The 22,884-nt window shown below is 36.5% G+C and overlaps 1 protein-coding gene across 4 annotated transcripts in view; it reads left to right on the forward strand.

The window, feature by feature from the left end:
- Window positions 1–22,884, forward strand: part of DIAPH3 (diaphanous related formin 3) — a gene marked incomplete at its 5' end in the record, with an annotated part of 566,313 nt that overhangs the window by 376,663 nt on the left and 166,766 nt on the right. For all 4 annotated transcript variants that reach the window (XM_080660806.1, XM_080660807.1, XM_080660808.1 and 1 more), the window contains one exon: window positions 12,938–13,073. In XM_080660806.1, the coding sequence (XP_080516932.1) occupies window positions 12,938–13,073 (136 nt within the window). The remainder of the gene's footprint in view (window positions 1–12,937; window positions 13,074–22,884) is intronic.

A 22,884-nucleotide genomic window follows, 5' to 3' on the forward strand; every position in this document is an offset into this window, starting at 1 on the left:
TTATAATCTAATTTTTGCATGTGGAAGGAAATTTTATATTTAGTTACAAAAGAAAATACTTTTAATGGAAAACAGACAAGTAGATCGCATATTTTTTTTATTTTTTAAAAGATTTTTGTGACTGGTATTAATTATTTAAAAATATTTTCTTTCATGTTTCAGTATAGGAATATGTATAAGAATACAGGCATATGCTTTTAAGGTTTATAAAACATATTTTCTATTTTTTCCTGAAAATGTTGTCATCAGGAATTTCTAGAAAGCATTGGTATGGTTGAACATTGTCTCTTATCAAGATGAAGACAACTCCTAACAAAGCATTTAGTGGGAATGTGTGGGATTCTAACGTGGCTATTTACCTTGAGAAAATTAGCCAGTGTCTTCATATTACCTAACATTTATCCATCTGAAAAGTATGTGGTTTTAAATTTGCTTTGTAATGTTATTTTCGAGACGAGACAAAATTGAAAACTCAAGCAAGAAGAAAAGATTTTTGAGTTTAGTGAAAACTGTACTAAAGAGATTCCTGGATTACATAGCTTAACTATCCATAAATGTTTAAAGAAATATATATGGACAAGAAGACATTTATAAGCTATCAACATTTTTTATACAATGCACTAGATTTCTAAGTTATAGAAATATACAGGATATTATCATATGTTAAAAAATGTTGAGTATGATAGTTGCCATTTAAGTAGGCTAACACCCAGTGATAGAGATGAAGTATGATCAGAAAGTCAGTATCAATGGAGATACTTTCATTTTTATATTTTATTACTATGTTATAAAGTAAACTAATGTACTCTTCAAGTAGGCACATTTGAAATATAGACTATTTCTTATGTTTTTGTTTTTTTTCGGAGAGGGCAATGTGCACACTAATTTTTTATATTTTAAACTTTTTGGGGGAAATAAAACAACCATTAATTGTATCATTGGGCAATGTTTCAAGTTAATTTATCAGGAATGTTTAATTTTAAGTGCAAGCAATACTTTGGGGGAAGTGAACATAGGAATCTAAACTAATTCTCTTTTCTAGAATAAAATTTCATAAAGCATATTAGGTTTAAAAGTATCCAAAACAAGACTTCTATAGGTATATGTAAATTAAATCTTTAGAGGTATGTAGCTAGACTTGAGGTCAAGAGTACATCTTGCCTTCCATATTTAATTCAATTCTTTACCTTCCCTGCCAAGTAATCCAGCCGTATTGGGTGAATGCTTTCACAACAGTACTTTCTATTAAATCAATGTAAAATCGTATTCCAACATCTTGGAATGGAAAACATTTATATTCTTATAGGAACTATGAAAACCGGCACTTCCCCAATATAATAGACATATGTATGATTGGTGCATGTTAGAAAGTGGCTTTCCTTGATTTATTGCCCAATAAATAATTATATGTTTAAGACACTTGATTAATGATATCATAGTAATAGTGAAAAACATAAATTAGTAATAATATAATAGCAATTAAAATAATAATTGTTAACATTTATACAGGGCTTACTATGTGTCAGCAGTTCTGTAAGTCATTTACATGTATTAATTCGCTTAATTCTTATAATATCCTCATAAAACAGATACTATTTTGCCCATTTTACAGAAGAGGAAACTGAGACACAAGTCACACAGGTATTTAGTGCCCAGTGAAGATTCAAACAAAGATAAGATGCCTCCAGCTTTCCTCCTCCTAAATACCATACTTTCTAATATGCAGTGATTAGCTCATATAGATTTTTAAAAATATCTGAAAGTAGTGATAGATCATACTGTATTTTTTAAGACATTCTTGATTGTCAGTTTAACAAACTTTTTTCAGTGCTTGTCCAGGACTGATCTTATATGTCTGTCCAATGGTAAGCTGTTTACTTTTGGATCCTAAAACACACACATATAAGACACCCAGGAAAATATATAGTGCACAGAACTGCCTCATTATACAAAAGTGTTTAAGAATTAAGTATCTACATGTTGGCTGACTTTCTACCACAGCACCCTTTTAGGACTGCTTATCATGATAATAGGGACTCTTAAAGATCCATCCTACAATAGTACAACAAACTATTTAAAACATGGTGTCTTGTGAGAAGGTCGGGGAAATTCCTAGGGCAAACGGGGTTTAAGAGAAAAAAAAACAGAGCTGAAACTTGATTGTTAAGCATAGGTACACAAAGAAAGCCAGGTTTTCCCTGGGATGCCAAGATCAAGAACAGGGTGAGAACACTGAATAAGACAAATGTAGGATAAAAGGAAACTAAACTTATCCAGGTTAGAAATGACCCTTGATTACTTTCAGAAGCAAATTCAGAGATCTATGCAGGAGGCAATTACAATTTAGGTCCTCGAGATTCTCACAAATTAAGTTTAATCAAATAACAGCACTTAACCCCAATCAACAAATATACAGAGAAACAAGGGGCTGAATGGTGAAATGACTAAGACAAAAAAAAACACAAAACAGCAAAGCAAAACAATAGATAGAAACCCACATGACTCCAGATATGGAATAAGATGTGAAATGTTTAACAGATGAAGTTAAAAAGAGAAATAAACAAGAGACTACCAAAGATGACTAAGCATGTTTGACAAAGAACCAAATAGAACTTAAGGAAATGAAAGCACAATGCTTGAAATTAAACAATGATTATACTCAGCCAAAGGAAAAAAAATGGTGAATTGAACAATAGATCTAAAGAAATTGTTCAGAATGCAGTCCAGGGAGACAACACAATTGGCAGTGTAAAAGACTTGTTAAGAAACAGTGTATGAGATGGGAAGGCCTACCACTTGTATAATAAAAGTCTCAGAAGGATAAGCTCAAAAGAATGAATGAAAGATATTATGAAAACTGATGGCTGTGAATTTTCCAGATGAAGAGTCTGGAAGTACAACCTATATCAAGAGAGGTAAATAAAATAAAATTCACTTGAAAAAATATTGTAGTGAAACTGACTACTAATGCAAGTGATTTCTCATCAGCAAAAATGGAAGCCAAAAGAGAGATATCTTCAAGTGTTGAGAAAAAAACTTGTTCCAATTTGGGGTACTCAGCAAAACCACTTTATGGAACAAGGGAAAAATTAAACTATTTTCGAATAAACAGAAGAGGGCATTTTCCACAAATATCCTTCCCTTAAAAGATCTTCTAAAGCAGGAATTGGCAAACTCTTTAAAGGGCCAGCTAGTAAAAAATTTAGCTTTGCAGGCCACACAGTCTTATGCAACTACTCAGCTGTACTGTAGCAGTGCAAAAGCAGCCATAAGCAGTATGTAAATGAGTGGGTGTGGCTATGTTCCAAGAATACTCTATTTACCATAACAGGTTGGCCCACCAAGGACTATAGTTTGCTGACCCCTGGTCTGAAGGATATATTTAAAGAAGCAGCAATTCTCTCCCCAGCCCCCCAAAGATAGGTTTGAGAGACAAGAAGACATATGCACCATGGAACTAAATGTAAAACTAAAGTATAAAATGAAACTGTGTAGCTTGTTTTGTAGAAAGAGGAGACAGCTTAACTATTGGATAACTTAGTTAAATAAATTGAAAGAGATTTTTGAAGTTCAGGTCTTTTATCTTCTCAGTACTATACAAGGGGAGGAAAGGAGGTAAAGATATAATATTTAGCCTTCATTAAGTTGTTAGTTTATGTGATAAAATTACAAGGTGCCTGGTAAGAGGATAGACGTATCCAGTAAAAATTCCAGACTTTAGGAGGAGAAATAGAGCAAGAAAGACATGTAACTAAATAAAAATGGGAGAAAATAAAAGGAGCATACGGTAGATAAAGCAGGGCAAATAGAAAGAATGACATAAGGTGGTGGAAACAATCCTATATAATAAAAGGCTAATATGCAAATTGTCCCCTCAACTGGGAGTTCGACTAGGGGGCACGGCCGGCCTGCCAACCACTTGCGGCCCCTTCCCCTGACCAGCCCTGCTCCTGATGAGCCCCCCACACCCAGGGGCGGAGCTGGCTGGCCAACTTCCCACATCCCCTCCCCCCAGCTGGCCCGGCCTGATCACACCCATGCAGGAATTTGTGCACTGAGCCTCTAGTATTTTATAATCATAATATAATTTTTTAAAGACTATAACATTGGACAAAAACCAAAAAGTCTAGCTTTATGTTTTATGATGCCTACTTATAAATTAAAGAATATAGAAAAGTTTGCAGTAACAGAACAGTTAATGAAATACAAGGAAAACATTTATGAACAGAAAAAGGGAAACTATGTTAAAAACAAGTAAAGTAGACTTAAGACAAGGGACTTATTCTTCAAGATGATAGAAAATGTAATTCACCAGAAAGGTACAATTTTAAAGTTTGCATGTGCATAATAACAGCACCAAAATAAGCATGTAAAAATTATAAACTCTAGAAATAAATTGACAGAGTCAGCATTATATTGTGAAACTTCAACAAAGTCCTCTAACTTATTGGTAAGTCAGAAAAATATTAAAGACATGGGAGCTGTAAACAATTAAATTTTATTAACATACAGAACAGCACTCTGCGATTAAAGAACATATTCTTCTCAGTCACAAGTGGAACTTTTGTTAGATTAATCATATACTATAGATCATGAAAGAGATCTTGATAACATGAAAGAGATCTTGATAACTAAGTATCAGCTTCATGCATTGACCACAATAATAACATGAAATTAGAAATAAATAAGGATGAAATTTAAACTTCTATTTTGAACATTTTAAAATCACATTAGGGCCCTAGCAGTGTGGCTCAGTGGTTGAGCATCAACCTATGAAACAGGGGGTCATGGTTTGATTCCTGGTCTGGACACATTCCCTGGGTTGTGGGCTGGGTCCCTAGTGTGGGGTGTACAGGAGGCAGCTGATCAATGTTTCTCTCATCATTGATGTTTCTATCTCCCTCTCCCTTCCTCTTTGAAATCAATTAAAGAAATGATTATATAAAAAAAGACACATTAGGTGTTAAGGAAGAAATCATAGAAAAAATATAGACCTGAACAATATTAAAAATTAGGGGCCCAGCGCACAAATTTGTGCACCTGTGGGCTGCGAGGCTGTGTTGGGCACAGGGACAGGTCTTGGCCCATCCTCTATGCCCCCGCCTAGCCCTTCCCGCTGCGTCCCCTGGTCCCGTCTGCTGGCAGCCCTGCTCCCACTGCTACCACTATCATGTGCTGATAGCACCAGTCCCACTCACACCCGCAGATAGCAAGGAGCGATTGGGGCTGGCTCCAGCAGCAGGTGTGAGGGGGGCCGTCGCCAGCAATGGGTGCAAAAGGTGGCTACGAGCCCCGATTGCCCCTCAGGAGCAGGGGGAGATGGAGAAGCCCTGAGAGGTGATCAGAGCCAGCAGCCACTGCTCGCACCCACTGACAGTGCCGAGCAATCGGCGCTGGTGCTGGGCGCTGGCACCAGGTGCAAGCGCCAGGTGGGACCGTGGCGTGTGGGAACAAAGAATTTTCCACCAGAGGCTCTCCCCGATGACAGCGATCAGGGCCCTGTCTTGGTCTGGTGCCCCCACTCACCTGCTCCACCATCCGGCCTGCTGTCGACACCTGCCATGTTCCGCACATGCCCCCTGGTGGTCAACGCACGTCATAGTGACCAGTTGTTCAGTTGTTCCGCCGTTCAGTCCATTTGCATATTAGGGTTTTATGTATATAGATACTCCACACCAAAATTTGTGGGATGAAATAATGGTGGTATGAAGAAATTTATATCCTAAGTGCTTATACTAAAAAATCAGGATGAGAATTAACATCTGAGGTAGAGCATCTGACTTTAGAATTTAAAAAGGAATTATATAACTCTAGAAAATTAAAGGAGGGAAATGAAAAAGAAACTGACTTAAGAGGGAAGTTTTTAAAAACCAAAATGTGGTTGGTTTGAAAGGACAAGTTAAGTAGATAAACTTGTGAAAAAATTAATCAAGAAAAAAGAAATAATATTGAGAATGTAAAAAGAAATATGGAGACAGATACAGAAGATAGTAAAGAGAGAAGAGCATACTACAAAAATTTGTAGGCCAGAATTAGAAAAGTTGATGAAATAGGTAAGTTCCTAGCAAGGAAAAAAAAAAATTACATATTGAAATTGACTTTAAAAGAATTGGAACGCTTGAAACAGCCTACAGCTAATTTTTAATCTGATGACATTTCAAATCTGGCAAACTAAATACTTGGCCTAGAAAGTTTTACAGTTGTTTCACTATATTTTAATGAAGCGATTATTACAAACTAATAGAGTGTATAAAAAATATATTATGACCAAATGTTCAAAAAGATAAATTCTTCAGGTCCAAGTTGAGTTTATCCCAGAAATGAAAGTTTAGTTTTATATTAGAACTAGAGTCCCAGTGCACGGATTCGTGCCCTGGTGGGGGGTCATGGCCTGTGGGGATCGGCCCACTGTGGGATCGCCTCTCATCCCAGTCAGTGGAGCAGCTGTGGACCCGCCCTCTGAGTGGCTGCTGAGTGAGGAAATTAGTCTGAGCTGATATTTTGGGGTAATGTCTTGGGTAAAGGTGTGTTCTCTGTCCTGGAGGAACCTGGCAGAGAGCTTTGCACCCCAAAGCCACTTGGTGAATGTCCTTGATGTGTGATGCCAGGTCGGTGACACCATCAGGGATGTTCAGGGCAGCCATGCTCCAGGATCCTCAGCCATCAGGACAGCCTCCCTGGAAGGTCCACAGTCACATCCCCTCTTGCCATCTGCCTATACCAGCGTCCCTCACAATTTCTAGAACACACCTTAGAGAGCCCGCATCAGCTGGTGGCCAGAGTCTGGATTGTCTCAGGTATTTGATAGGTGCAGAGACTTGGCCTCATCCTGGTCAGCCGAATGGCACTCCCACTGTGGGAGCTCACTGACCTCTAGGGGGCAGGTCCTGCGTTAAGCGTCTGCCCCCTGGTGGTCAGTGCATGTCATAGCAACTTGTTGACTGGTCGTTCTGGTCTTTCCGCCGTTCGGTCGCTGGGATTATTTATATACACACACACACACACACACACACACACACACACACACATATACACACACACACACACACACACATATATAGATAGATATTTATAAACATAACTTACCACATTAAGAGTTACAATAGATTGAGAAAAACATTTGATAAAATTCAGTCCTTGTTCAGGCTTTAAAACAAGATGACAAACTTAAATAAACTACTTGAACATTTCTATCTGTAAGTAGGAAACTAGGGACAAAGGGGAAACCCCCAACCTAATCATGGGGATTTAACTTCTAGCTAGTACAGTCTGATGAGACAAGAAAGAAAAAGTATAAAAATTAAAAATGAAATTAACTGTTCATTATGATTGCCTATGAATAATACAAAAAGGAGTCTATAGGAAAATTATTAGAAATAAGGACTTTTATCAATGGAATATTTAAATATATATTAGTTACTAAATATTAAAAATGATGCTTTTTAAAAGTCAGTATTAACAAGAGCAATTGAGAAGACACAGAATAAATGTAACATAAAATGTCTAAAACCTGAATGGAAAAAAAGTATGCATTTCTTTTCAAAAGACTTAAAAAGACCTAAGTTAATAGAGAGCCACATGACATTCATAAATAGAAAGACTCAATATTGCAAAAATATCAATTCTCTGTAATCTACAGAATCAGAGCAATTCTATTCAAAATCCTAATAGACCTTTTCTAAAGCTTTAGTAAGTACATTTTGAAATATAGATGACAGAGCAAGTGCCCAAGAATAGTGAAGATTTTTTAAAGAAAAAAGATAAGACAGAAACCATGATAATTAAGACAGAGTATTACTGGTACAAACATGGTTATCTTGACCAAATGGACTAAAACTTCAGCACATATTACAGCCGCTTGGAATTTAGATGAAGTGGCTTTGAAGATCAATCCGCATTGATAAGCTAGTAGGAAAATGGCTATGGGTCAGCTAATTTTCAATGTGAAAAAATGTAAATTGTATCCCCACTTTATACTATTCAAAAACATTGATTCCAGATAAAGTACATATTGAAATGTGAAGAGAACAGGATCATTAAAACTTTAGAAGGAAATATAGGAGAATAGCTTTGTCTTTGAATTAGGGAAGGATTTCTTAAATAAGATATAAGAGTTACCAGCAATATGAAAAAGATTTTTGACTACATAAATTTAAGAACTTCCATTTATTGAAAGAACATAAACATTTAAGAACTACAAATCATTAAGAACATGATGAACAACCTAATGCAAAAGTGAGTAAAAGATCTGAATGGCATTTCACAGAATAGGAAATATAAGTAATAAGCATGATTGGATACCATTATATCCCTGCCAAATAGAAACTAACAATGACAATTTGGTGGTATGTGTGCTATGATCCCAAAGGGATATCCATTGACACAACCACTTTGAAAATACGTTGACATCATCTAGTAAGATTGAAGAATAGTATCTCCTTATAATCATCAACTTTACTCTTATCAGAGACACCAATGATTTTCAAACTTTTGACCATAACTCATGTAAAATTTTGCAATGGGACTCAGATCTTTTATGTATGTGTATTTTTAGAACAGAAAACCATCAGCAAACATCCTGATATTTAAAGAGTGGCTACCGCTGGTTTCTAAACAAATTTAAGAACCAACTGATGGGATGTACCATTAAAAAATGGTACACATACATAGGTAGACATGTACAAAAATGTTTGTATCTTTAATGTATATGATAGCCCCAAATCGGAAACAACCCAAGTCCCACTGATAGGAGAGTAAATAATTAAACATAATTTAATATTATAAGCAATGAAAATGAGGCATAATTTATACATTAAAATATGGGTAAATCTTAGAAACATAATGTTGAGTGAAAAAAGCAAGTCACAGCCCAGTGTTGCTCAGTGGTTGAGCATGGACCTATGAACCAGGAGGTCAGGGTTTGATTTCGGTCAGGGCATATGCCTGGGTTGTTGGCTCAATCCAGCAGGGGGGAGGGGGGAGGCGCGTGCAGGAGGAAGCCGATCAATGATTCCCTCTCATCATTGATGTTTCTATCTCTCCCTCTCCCTTCCTCTCTGAGATCAATAAAAAAATGTGTTGTTTTTTAAAGTCCTCATATCTTAATCAAATAGAGGAAGCTAAATATGAATCTTAAAAAAAAAAGCAAGTCACATTTATAAGGATGATGCAGTTTTAAAAAAAACTAAACAATAATGTTTATCATAATAACCACAACCTAATGAGGATTAATTACACTCTCCTAGACTTAAATATTTCACACACACACTTAAATTTACTGGCTTTGTATTATTATGGTTTCTCTGAGAGAAAATATGTTTTATAATGCTATAATGTATATTTTAACTATATGTGGTAAATTCTTGTCCTATTAGTTATGTAGAAAACATAAATTATAGGTGGACAATAATTGTGGGCTCGTGTTTTATTTCTAGAATACCCCCACATTTGTTAACATCTCTATATATTGTTGTATACACATATTTACTAACATACCTATGTATTTTTAATATATTCTAGAATCTGCTATCACCATAAAAAGCACTGAGCCTTAGGAAGTCAGATAAATTATTGATTATGCCTTTGAAATGAATAGTTAAAATTGAGTAAAGTTTAGAACCCTCTGGTCATTGCTGTAGAGCAGCAATTTTCAACCTTTTTCATCTCATGGCATACATAAACTAATTACTAAAATTCTGGGGCACACTAAAAAATACGTATTTTGCTGATTCATCCGCACCTATTGTGTTGGTTGTCATTTTTTTGTTTGAAAAGTGGTCAGTGCTCCTGACTAAATAGTCCGGTATTGCATGCACACTGGTGAGCCCACAGAACTTTCAGACAAGAGCATGTGGCAGGCTCTGTTTGGGAAGTTGTGCAAGCACTCAAAATAACTTCTTATGGTACTGCATATCCAAAAATAGTTGGTAGCAGTGCAATTTATTTGCCAATTGAATAAATAGTAAACCAGGTTAAGAATAAGATGATTTTTAAAAAATCAATGTCTTATAGCTAATTATCTTTATGTATGGCTCAACCTTAACTTTTCTTTCTGGCTTTGAATTTAAAATTAAAGTAACTAAAAGGCAATTGTTTTTTGAATAATGTAGTTTTAAAACTATTCAGCTTTTCTATTTTAGGCTACTTTTGCTTTTCAACATTTAGAATAAAAGAAAATTCCAAATTACTATTAGAACTGGAATATTATTTTTAGACTAAATACCTGTTTCTATGCTGTCTGTTGGTTTTTTTCCAGCTAAATTCTTCTCCTAATAGGTATAATGTCAGAATAAAATATGTTTTAAATGAGATAGGCTCTTAAATGAAAATCAATAGTGCATTTTCCATAAAGCAAAATAACGTTAAGAACTACTTCAGACCTTCTTTCTAAATATAAACATTATTTTTAAAGGTCCTGGGAAGTAATTTTGACTTTCTATTGCCCAATGGAATACTAAAAAGGTGTGGCAGTTATATCTGGCAATAGGTAGTCTATTAAATTTTCTCATTGAAATGCATCCAGTCATTAAAGTGGAAAATTCGCATCAGAAAACTTTGTACTTTAATACGTTTTATAAATAAGCAACATGATATATATTTTTCTAACCTATCACCATTTCCTTTTAGTCACTTTACTCAAGCAAGAAATACTGTTTTGATTTCTGAATATTTGCTTATCTTTTCCTCCACCACAATCCATTCTTCCTACACCATCTCCCCTACACATACATACATGGTGCACATGCACACACACACAAACACACAGATGTACACACTTGTCTTTGAAATCATACTTTTTTAAAAATGTTACTTCTCCTGTGTTCCTAACTTATGTTGATTTTTATAGCATTTGTTGTCTTATAGCTGACAGTTAACATATGCTAACATAACATGAAGAAACATGAGAGAAAAAAACAGATTATAGCTAGCTTTCAAATCTTGCCTCTGCCTCTTTCTACTCTTGTTATAGTGAACAAATACTTAACCATTTTGTGCCATAATGGAGACTACAGAATCCATTTTGCAGATTGGATGGTTTGCACATTAAAGCATTTATTATTGCAGCTGGTATTTCATAGATTAGCAAAAATAATGTGTTAATACATCATGAACTGTGAAGAGTATGAGAATTTACCTTGTTAGCATTCCACGGATGTTGGCAGAAGACACAAGACTGTGGGGTCAGAGACAAAGAACAGTTTGTTACATCAACAGCAATAGATTCCTGAGCCCAAATTCTCACATGGCAATGTTAAGAGGGTCTAATAACCTGCTTGCTTAGTAGTTTGTGTTACTAGAGAAAAATCCTGAACTCAGGGAACACAATCTTTTTAAAGAGATAATAAAAAGACTGACTTGCCCGCCTTTTCCCATTTAGTATACTGTACAGCAAATTAATCCATTTGCTTAAGAGGTAGACATTACCTCCATCTTCCAAGACACTGCATTATATAAATGACTTTGAAAAGATACTTGAGACAAAGGTGGTTGATTAGTACTTGTATCTTAGAGTGCTTAGTTTTACATTCTGGCCTAGAGGACCATAAATACTAAATGATCAGGCCTCAGCAGAACTCCTGACCTCACCTTACACCTCTATACTGGTTGCCTTTCTCTCCAACCTGCCAACAACCTTTGCATTTGTTCTTCCTCCCAGATCATCACCTAGCTAACTCCTTGCCATTCCAAATTCAACTTGAATCAAATCAGTGAGTGAGGCCTTATTGACAACCAAATGTAAAGTAGCTCCCCAGGCATTCCATCACATCACTCTGTGTTTTTTTAATAGTACTATATTTATCAAATTTATTGTTTATTGCCTATCTTCGCTTTCTGCCCCACCCTATCACACAGAATGTAAGCATGTTTTAGAGCTAGAAATATATCTTGTCTTTAAATAGTATCATGTGCTACTCAGTATCTCAGTAAGTATTTATTGAATGGATGGATTTAATTAATATTCTCTCTATGCTTTTTGTTCCCCTTTTCCCCTTGTACTTTTCCTTTTATTGTTTTGATTAATAATATTAAATTTTATTATTTGATTTCTAATGAAAAACTTACAGCATTTCTAGGGTTAAAAATATTACAGTAAAGGAGGAATTAACACCTTCCCCAAAATAAGATGAGCCACCTACTTGTTAAGTTTAATTATACACTTTTCTATTCAATATTATTATTGATAAACCTCAATTAGATAACCTGTTTGGTTTCATTGGTACTAAGAATACAAACTCCATGCTGTTTGTTGGAACTTAGAAAAATCCATGTTTACCTGCTAATTCCCACTAATGCAACATGAGAGGCATTTCTTGATTTGTATAGAACTTAGAAAATAGGAACTTAACTGGTCATATATCTATTGAGATCTTTTTATGGCTTACATGCTATTTGTTTTGTTGAACAAAGAGCCTTCATTTAAAATGCCAAGTGTTTATTTAGTCATCCTTATGACACTTCTGCCTATATGAAAAAAATTGTTAAATGATTGTAGTGTAAAGGAGCTATTACAGATTTTCAGCTCATTTTTATTATTTGCTCAACTACTTTACTTGTGTTCAATAGTTTACTTTGCAGAGGAGGTACAGACTTTAATACATCCACTAGATATTCTTTTGGAAATATATGTAAAAAAACAGTTTTGATTTGTAATTTAAATGGTTTTTATTTTTAGTTTCTGTCTCCCTTCTCTTAGTTGATTTCACTAAGATGCAGGTGCTTTAAACATAACAGTTGTATTTATAGATACATGACATGATACATGACATTTAATAAGCATTCGTATGCTGATCTTTTAAAAGACTGGGTTACTAATATAATAAGTAACCATTATTTAAAAGATATTTAATCACAGTTCTACAGATTAATAATTCTCCATTTTTGTGTGTGGAATCACTGTGGTTAAAATTGATCATTTTTCAAAATTATTTTGTTATAGCAAGCATTAAAGGAAAATGTCAAAAAAAGAGAAGCAGAGGAAAAACAAAAACGTGCCAGAATAGCCCAAGAATTGGCAGAGAAAGAAAGACTTGAACGCCAACAAAAGAAAAAGCGCTTGTTAGAAATGAAGACTGGTGAGTACTATCAAATTTGCTATTTATACTCTGTACAAGTAAAATTTATACTGGTTACTTTATTGGTAGTTGAATATACTTAAGTGAAAAAGGGAGATGTGACTACTTATTTGTGTTGGTAAATCATAAAGCTGTCCATTTTTTATGGGCTTTTCCCCTTTTTGTTTACTAACTCATAGTATTTTCATTCTAACTTTGGTTGTAGGTGACTTTGGTTCCAGATTTTCACATTTCTTTGACAACCGTTTCAACAAACAATCTGTAATAATTTATGTCAGTTAATAAACAACTGTAGGAAACTGGAAAACTCTTAGGCCAAGTAATCCTGTTTCTTCAACAAAATACTATACCAAGGGAGAAAAAAAGTGATGGAGGGAAAACTAACTGATTAAAAGAAACTAAAAAGATATATCAACCAGTTGCAATAAACAGAATTTATGTATAGGGCGAGGCAAAAGTAGGTTTATAGTTGTCATATGGAAAATAATACAGTAATCTATACTAATAATCTATACTGATTAAAGGGTAATATGCTAATTAGACCGGACGTCCTTCCTGACGAAGCCAGTCCAGAGCAAAGCTGCCCAGGTCCCTGGTGCCTGCTGGCGGTGGCCAGAGGGAAGCAGCCCGAGTCCCGGGTGCTGGAGGGAAGCTGGTACCCGCAGCTGGGGGAACGAAGGCCTACTCTTGCACGAATTTTCATGCATGGGACCTCTAGTTAATAAGTAATGATCCAAGAATGAACTGTGTTTTGCTTACAACTGTAAACCTACTTTTGTCCTACTCAGTATACGCCAATTCAAACAAATGTAGGAAAAAACAGTCTGAAATTTTTGAATACTTTTTTTTTGTTAGAGACATGATAATGTTATATGTTTCAAAGTATCTTTTAGAGACTCACTGAAATTTTATAGATGAAAAGAAACTATGTTTGGAATTTCAGTCAAAATAGTCTAGTATGACTGTAAAGTATGTGGGTGTAAAGATGAAACAAGATAGGCTATAAGTAATAATTACTAAAGTTGGGTAATGGGTACTTGGAGGGAAGAATTTGTTTACTACATTATTTTCTCTACTTTGGGATATTTACAGTTTGACTTTGGGTGGTGGACACACAATGCACACAAAGATTGTGTATCATAGAAATGTACACTTGAAACCCATATCTTATTAACCAGTGTCACCCCAATAAATGTAATTTTTAAAAATAGCTCTTGGAAAAAGGTTAAAAAGAAAAAATTAGCAGAATTACAGCTTTAGACAGCTATATATGTATATTTTCCAAAGCTAAAAGATACCACAAAGTTAGGAGCAAAAGAATTAAATAAATTGTAGTTATATTTCACCCTCTGAAAATTTTGGCTCTTCTACCTCCAAGCCACTAAGGACTGCAGAAGCCTTTAATTAAAATCCATCAACTTCACTGCTAAATTACCATAGTTTACAATTCAGGGCTGCATATTCACCTAAGGTTTCCCTGGGGGTACACAGAGATGCCTTCTTGCCTTCTCTCCTTTCATTTTTACAGACATATTTTATCTTTAATAAAGCAAACTGAGTACCTTAATGTATCTCACATGCTTCTTCCACGGGGAAAAATTCATTTAAACACAATTTCTTTAAGAGTAAACTTGAAATTCAAGAAGTGTTCTCTTGTTAAGGTGTAAACAAAAATGGAGATCAGGAAGGTTTAGCATTGATTTTTAAAATATGCTTCTGAAAGTCATTTTAAAATAATCTATTACTGCCTAGTTTACCAAACATTCTGGTATTTGAACATTAGCTCATTTAGTGTTGGTTAAAGAGTCATCTAGACAGTTCCTCATGCAGATTGCTGTATTGTTTGCTGTCAGTTTTGCCTGAGGATCTGTCATACAGAGCTTCTCAACAATTCTCTTAAGTTAAGACATTTTAATGAAACTTCAAATCCAATGTAATCTTAATAATGATTTTATTTAAACTTATATTTCTCCTGATGAAAACTTCCAATTTCATGAATAAAGTTTGTTTTTTTCCAATTTTAAGATAATACTTTTGTATTCTAGAAAACACCAAAAAAGTAGTAGGTCTTAAGACCATCACTCTATAATCCTCCAATCCAAAGAATTACTATTAATATTTTGGTACATTTTTCTTATAGTTTTAAATTTTTCTGCCTTTTAATAACAGCTATATGATTCTAGTGAATATGGACGATACAGCCTTGCTTTATCTTGCTGAATGTTTCATGTTATTCTTAATTATGATTTTTAATATCTATGTCATTGCATCCACTTGATATGTGATTTCATACTGAACTTGCATTAGTCAGTAATGAGGTTAGAAACAATACTTATTTCCATCTATTCAATGCAATAAATAAAGGTATGCATAAATAATTGAAAAATGTAATTATTAGGATATGCAATCAAAAGGGTAGATATCTTTAAAACTTTTGGTACATGTTGCCAGTTGATGCCCAAAAGTAGTCTAATTTCACCAACTTTTAACATCCTATCTAATAAAAGAATAATATGCAAATTGGCCGTACCTCCGCTACACCCACAAGCCACGCCCACAAGCCAATCAGGAGGGAATATGCAAATAAACCCAACCAAGATAGCTGCAGCCACAGAGAGCAGGAGGGAGACTTGGGTTTCCCTGGCAAGGGAGGAAGCCAAGCTTTCTGCCTGCCCTTGCTGGCCCAGGCCTCCACTCAAAGCTACAAAGTTTCAATTATAGAAGATAAATAAATTCCAACAGAAATGGCGGCAGCCATGGAGCTGGAGAGAGCAGGAGGCTAGGGTTGCCCGCCGCAATGGAGGAAGCCAAGCTTCTCCAGCCCTGGCCTGCTTTGGCCTCCGCTTCAGGCTACAAAGTTTCAATTATAGAAGATACATAAATCCCAACAGAAATTGCTGCCACCACGGAGCAAGCAGAAGGCTTGGCTCCACTCCAGGCTACAAAGTTTCAATTGTAGAAGATAAATAAATCCCAGATTCCAGGGACTCCGCTTGGGTCACCGGGGGGCATGGCCAGCCTGCAAACCACCACAGGCCCCTCACCCAGGCCAGCCCACGCCCCAAGGGAACCCCCACCCTGATCTGGGACACCCTTCAGGGCAAACCAGCTGGCCCCCACCCATGCACCAGGCCTCTATCCTATCTAATAAAAGAGTAATATGCTGATTAACCATCACTCCAACACACAAGGTGGCTGCCCCCATGTGGTCAAAGATCCTGCCCCTATGTGGACACAAGATGGCCACCACAAGATGGCCAGCAGGGGAGGGCAGTTGGGAGGAACCAGGCCTGCAAGGGAGGGCAGTTAGGGGTGACCCGGCCGGCAGAGGAGGGAAGTTGGGCGTGACTGGGTCTGCAGGGAAGGGCAGTTGGGGGGGGGACCCAGGCCTGCAGGGGAGAGCCGTTGGGGGGTACCAGGTCTGCAGGGGAAGGCAGTTAGGGGCAAACAGGCTGGCAGGGGAGCAGTTAGGTATCAATCAGGCTGGCAGGGGAGTGGTTAGGGGGTGATCAGGCTGGCAGGCAGAAGCGGTTAGGGGCAATCAGGAAGGCAAGCAGACGAGTAGTTGGGAGCTAGCAGTCCTGGATTGTGAGAGGGATGTCCGACTGCCCACTGGGATCAGGCCTAAATGGGCAGTCGGACATCTCTCGAAAGGTCCCAGATTGGAGAGGCTGCAGGCTGGGCTGAGGGACACCCCCCCCCCCATCTGCCATGCACGAATTTCGTGCACCGGGCCTCTAGTTAATTTATAAATGTGCTTTGGTTGAGTATTCTCATTTTTTAAAGAATTTTGTTAATATAATAGATTAAAAAGTTTTATGTTCTCTTGTGTATTTCTTTGATTAATACTAAGGTTGGACAATTTTCAAGTATTTATAGTCTACTTGTATTTATTCTTTTTGAGTTTGCTTTTTTAGTCTTTTTTAAATTGATTTACCCAAGTTAGCTCATTAAGTATTAATATTTACCTTTTAAGTATGTTTTCTCAATTTAGCTTTTTATTTTTCTATCTTGACATAAAAAGTGTTTCATTTTTGTTATGTTTCATTATAATCTTTGCTTTTGTGATTTTTTTTATCATCTTAAAATTTAGAAAGTCATTCTTTCAACAATTTCAAATCCACTTCAAGTTTTTTCTAGTTTCAATTTTTTATGATACTATTTTATTGTAATTCTTTATTAATCATTAATATATTTAACACATGGAATTTAATAAAGTAGGGTTTCTTTCTGAATTTTACCAAAACTTTTCTAATATTTAACCATCAATTATAGTTAATAATTGGCTTATGTTGGTTTCATATAGGTAATTTTATGTCCAGGATGTTACTTTTCTATTCTTAATTATTAAAATATATTTGAATATTTTTATTTTTAAAATAAAGTTAAGGAAAGGTTTCTATTGTATAATTTGTTAATCATAGAACTTATCTTATTGGACCTATTGGATTATTTTATAAAACTTTTTCTATACTCTCTCTTTCCAAACATGGCCTGCAAATTATTATAGATGCATCTCAAATAAATGTAAGGCTCTCGATTGAGAGGAGTTTGCAATACCTCTATAATGCTGAGTTTTCATATATGCCATACATTTTTATATTCTCTGGAAGAATATCCTTCAAAGGATAGTCTGGGTAACATTGATTTATATTAATTATATTCAATGAATACTTCAAAATAATGTCTTTAAAATAGTGTATATTATGTGGGAATATTTAAATAGATTTAATCAAAGTCACTTGATGCAAGATAAGACATTTGATACAACAGAAAGCTATGAGGTAGTAAGCTATTTTGAAACATTTTCTCTCTTTTGAAAAACATTTGAAAAGCCCTAGCCAAGTGGCTCAGTTGATTGAAGCATTGTCTTATACACAAAAAGATGGCAGGTTTCATTTCTGCTCAGAGCACATACCTAAGTTGTGGGTTTGATGCCCATTCAAGGCATGTATGGGAGGCAATCGATTGATGTTTATCTTTCACATTGATGTGAGTGTGTGTATGTGTGTATGTATATGTCTCTCCCTCTAAAATCATTTAAAACATATCCTTGGGTAGGGATTAAAAATTAAAAAACAACAACACTTAAACATCTTAGAAGTGAACTTTGATTTTTTTTTTACACTGGAATTTTAAAGAATCTAGGGATATATTCTGAATTTCATAGTACCAAATATGCAATTTAATTACCAAAGTGAAAAATTTAGATCTCTTCTAAAAATTTATAAATGATGATTATTCTGAATAGTCTTTAGTTTTCATTTAAATATAATACAATTATTAATATAGAAGTAGTCTCTTAATATTAATGCAGCTGCTACATTATAAGTCAAATATATTATTATTTGTGGATAACTTTTTTTCATATTTAAAAATAGTACAAATATGCAGTCATCTTTTACTTTCCATGTTAGATGTAGAATATGCTTTATGCCAAATCATGATTTTTGTAATATTTGGAGGCTTTATGAAGTAGAAGTTACAAAGAAGTATGTCTAATTAGTATTCACTAGTGAAAAAGTTCTTAGGCAAAATATCAGTTTTTGACACTTTTTTAAAAAAATTATTTTGTTGTTGAGAGTATTACAGATGTCCCCTATTTTCCCCACTTTGCCCTCCACTCATCTTCCACCCCATCCCAGGCCTTCATCTGTCTATTATCTGTGTCTATGGGTTTTGAGTAATTGGTACTTCTAAATTCCTTCACTTTTTTCATCCTTCCCCTGACCTCCTTCCCATCTGGCAACCATCAAAATGTTCTTTGTATCTGAGTCTGTTTCTATTCTGTTTGTTCATCTATTTTATTTTTAGATTCATTTGTTGATATGTATTTGTTGCCATTATATTGTTCCTAATTTTGATCTTTTTTATTTCTTCTTCTTAAAGAAGACGCTTTAACATTTCATGTAATTCTGGTTTGGTGGTGATGAATCCTTTAGCTTTTCCTTATCTGGAAAGCTCTTTATCTGACCTTCAAATTTAAATGATAGCTTTGCTTGATAGAGTAATCTTTGTTGTAGGTCCTTGCTCTTCATCACTTTGAATATTTCTTGCCACTCCCGTCTGGCCTGCATAGTTTCTGTTGAGAAATCAGCTGAGAGTTGTATGGGTGCTCCCTTGTAGGTAACAAACTGCTTTTCTTTTGCTGTTTTTATGATTCTTTATTTTTCTTTAACCTTTGGCATTTTCATTATGGTGCATCTTGGTGTGGGCCACTTTGGGTTCCTCTTGTTTGGGACCTTTGTGCTTCCAGGACTTGTATGTTTATTTCTTTCACCAATTAAGGGAAGTTTTCTGTCATTATTTTTTCAAATAGGTTTTCAATTTCTTGGTTCTTCTCTTCTCCTTCTGCCACCCCCTTGATGCGAATATTGGTATACTTGAAGTTGTCTGAGAGGCTCCTTATACTATCTTCATATTTTTGGATTATTTATTTATTTATTTATTTATTTATTTTTGCTGTTCTAATTGGGTGCTTTTTGCTTTTTTATATTCCAAATTCTTGATCTGATTCTCAGCGTCCTATACTGTTGAATCCCTGTAAATTATTCTTTTTTTTTTAAATATATTTTATTGATATTTTACAGAGAGGAAGGGAGAGGGATAGAGAGCTAGAAACATCGATGAGAGAGAAACATCGATCAGCTGCCTCCTGCACACCTCCCACTGGGTATGTGCCCGCAACCAAGGTACATGCCCTTGACCGGAATCGAACCCGGGACCCTTCAGTCCGCAGGCTGACGCTCTATCCACTGAGCCAAACTGGTTTCGGCTGTAAATTATTCTTTATTTTATTTCGTGTGTGCTTAATTTCTGACTGGACCTTTTTTATTTTAATGATGTTCTCACTAAGTTCCATAAGTTCTCAGTAAATTCCTTGAGCATCCTTATAAACCATTGTTTTAAACTCTGTGTCTGGTAGTTTTCTTGCTTCCATTTTATTTAGTTATTTTTCTGGAGATTTCTCCTGTCCTTTTATTTGTGACATGTTTCTTTGTCTCCGCATTTTGGCTGCTTCCCTGTCTTTGTTTCTTTGTATTAGGTGGAACTGCTATGTCTCCTGGAATTGGTAGAGTGGTCTTGTGTAGTAGCCCGTGTCGCAGCCTCCCCAGTCACCTCAGCTGGAAAATCCAAGAGTGCCTGTGTGTGAGCTATGTGTACTGTCCTATTATAGTTGAGCCTTGGTTGATGTTGGCATCACTGGGAGGGATTTACCCCAATGCCAACTGGTTGTGAGGACCAGTTTCAACTATAGCAGAAGAGCTGCTGTGCAGAAGCCTACCCTGTGGAGCAGGACTTACTTTAGTGGGGCTTTGGTGCTCACTGAGTCTACCCCTTGAGTGTGTCATTCATGCTGGTGGTAAGGATGTAATCCAGCATGGTCAAAGCTGACCATTGGGTGCAATGGCTCTGGAGCCTTCTTGGAGGTGCAAAGTCAACCACTTCTTGTGCCCTGCCTGGGGCCAAACAGAATGTGCTACAAAGCAATCTGCAGATGGTTGCTCTTTGTGTTGAGCTTGAAGATGCCCAGGAGAGGCCAGGCTCTGAACCTGGGACCACTTATTGAGAGGTACGGGGCATGCTGCTGCTTGTTTGAGAGATTTTAGGAAAGTGCGAAGCATAAAGCAAGAGAGTCCAGTTGTATGGAAAGCCACTGGAAATTATTGGATTAGCCTGCACATAGGGAGGGGAGGGATCTCAGGGAATCACCAGAGTGGGGCGAAAAGTGTTAGCTAAGTTGATGGATAATTAGATATGGTGCCTGGATTACATTCCTACCACCAGATATGGTGCCTGCCTGCCAACTCTGTGGCAGGCAGGGTTCAGCAAAGGAACAATGGCCTCTGCCAGCACTTCTCTCTGGGAGAAAAGTGTTTCCCCTCCAGCTCTCCTGATTCCAGACAAGTTTCAAGCTGCTGCCCCAGCGCTGGAGCTCAGAGGGAGTCAGTCAGAGTAAGACCGTGTACTGGCCCTTTAAGAACTGTCTGGTCCAGCAGCCTCCCGGTCACTCAGCCACAACCCCTGCTGGTTTTTATAGCCACAATTGTGGGGACATCTCTTCCTGGTACTGGAACCCTGGGTTGGGTGCCTGGTGTGGGACAGGGCCCCTTCACTCCTCAGGGAAACTTCCACAGCCAAGATATCCCTCCTGATTTTAAACCACCTCATATGTATGTGGGACCAGCCAGTTCTTCGATTCCACCCAGCATCTCTGTCCCTCCTACCAGTCTCAGTGTGCTTCTTCTTCAATCCCCTAGTTGTAGGACTTCCATTCAGCTAGATTTCAGGTTATTCTGAATGATGGTTTTTCTGTGTTTAGTTGTAGTTTTGATGTGGCTATGGGAGGTGGTGAGTACAGGGGTTTACCTACGCCACCATCTTAACTGGAACCTCAGTGGGTTTTTTTTGTTTCCCTTTAATTCTCACCGAGGATTCTTTTTCCATTGCTTTTCAGAGAGAGTGGAAGGGAGGGAGAAAAGGCAGGGTGAGAGAGAGACATAGATGTGAGAGAGATATATTGACTAGCTGCCTCCTGCACTTGCCCCAACAGAGGGTGGGGAGTGAACTCATAACCCAGGTACTTTCCCTTGACCAGGAATTGAACCCACGACCCTTTGGTATGAGGGCTGACACTTTTTCCACTGAACCACACTAGCCAGGGCCAGAACCTCAGTTTTTTTGTTGTTGTTGTTGTTTTAATATATTTTTATTAGTTTCAGAGAGGAAGGGAGAGAGAGAGATAAAAACACCAATGATGAGAGAGAATCATTGATCAGCTGCCTCCTGCACACCCCCCACTGTGGATGGAGCCTGCAACCCGGGCATGTGCCTCTGACTGGAATTGAACCCGGGACCCCTCAGGCCGAAGCTCTATCCACTGAGCCAAAGAAGCCAGGGCCAGAATCTTAGTTTTTGACACTTTTAACAGATCACTGAATTTGATGCATTTCTGAAATTTGACAAATACTGTCTTCACACATTGTATTATTATGAAAAATACAAGTGCTGTGGTCTTCCAGTATTATTTTATTGGTATAGAAAAGAAATATAATAGCTCAACCACTTTTGTTTCTTTTTTTCATCAACAAATAGGTTTTTTTTCTGAATGCTCAAGTACAGTAATAAATAAGGGTAAATAAGATCTCTGCTATAATGAAGTTATAAATTCTAATAAATGAATCAGACAAACAACTTGTATAATACAGATTATAAAAAGTTATATGAAATTAAATAAGACAGGATAATAAGATGGAGATGGATGCTAGTTGGAATGGCAACTGGTGGCAACAAAATTTGGTCTTAGAGAACTAAGGAGAATATTAATATATACCAAATGTGCTAATTTAAAATATTGGTAATATAAAACTACTCAAAAATTGACAGGAAAACCAGTCATTTTTGTATAGACCATGGTACAGTTGACCCTTGAACAACACTGGGATTAGGGCCCTGATCCCCATGCAGTCAAAATTCCCCATGTAATTTTTGACTCCTCATTAACTTAGTTGTCTCTCAATATCTGCAGGGGATTGATTCCAGGTCCTCGACAGATACCAATGTCCATGGATGCTGACATTCCCTATAAAAAATGGTGTAGATCAATGCATACAGTTGGCTCTTTGCTGCCATGCATTCCCAACTGCTGATCACAAACAGTACAGTATTTATTGGGGTGAGGGGAATCCACCTATAAGTGGACCCACACAGTTCAAACCTGTTGTTGTTTAAGGTCAGCTCTACCATTCTTAACTTTCTAGAAGCTGTCAGCCTAGCTTTCCTATTCTTAAAAACAATGTAGAAGGTAAAT

The sequence above is a fragment of the Plecotus auritus genome (assembly GCF_963455305.1).
Source record: "Plecotus auritus genome assembly, chromosome: 3".
Classification (NCBI taxonomy): domain Eukaryota; kingdom Metazoa; phylum Chordata; class Mammalia; order Chiroptera; family Vespertilionidae; genus Plecotus; species Plecotus auritus.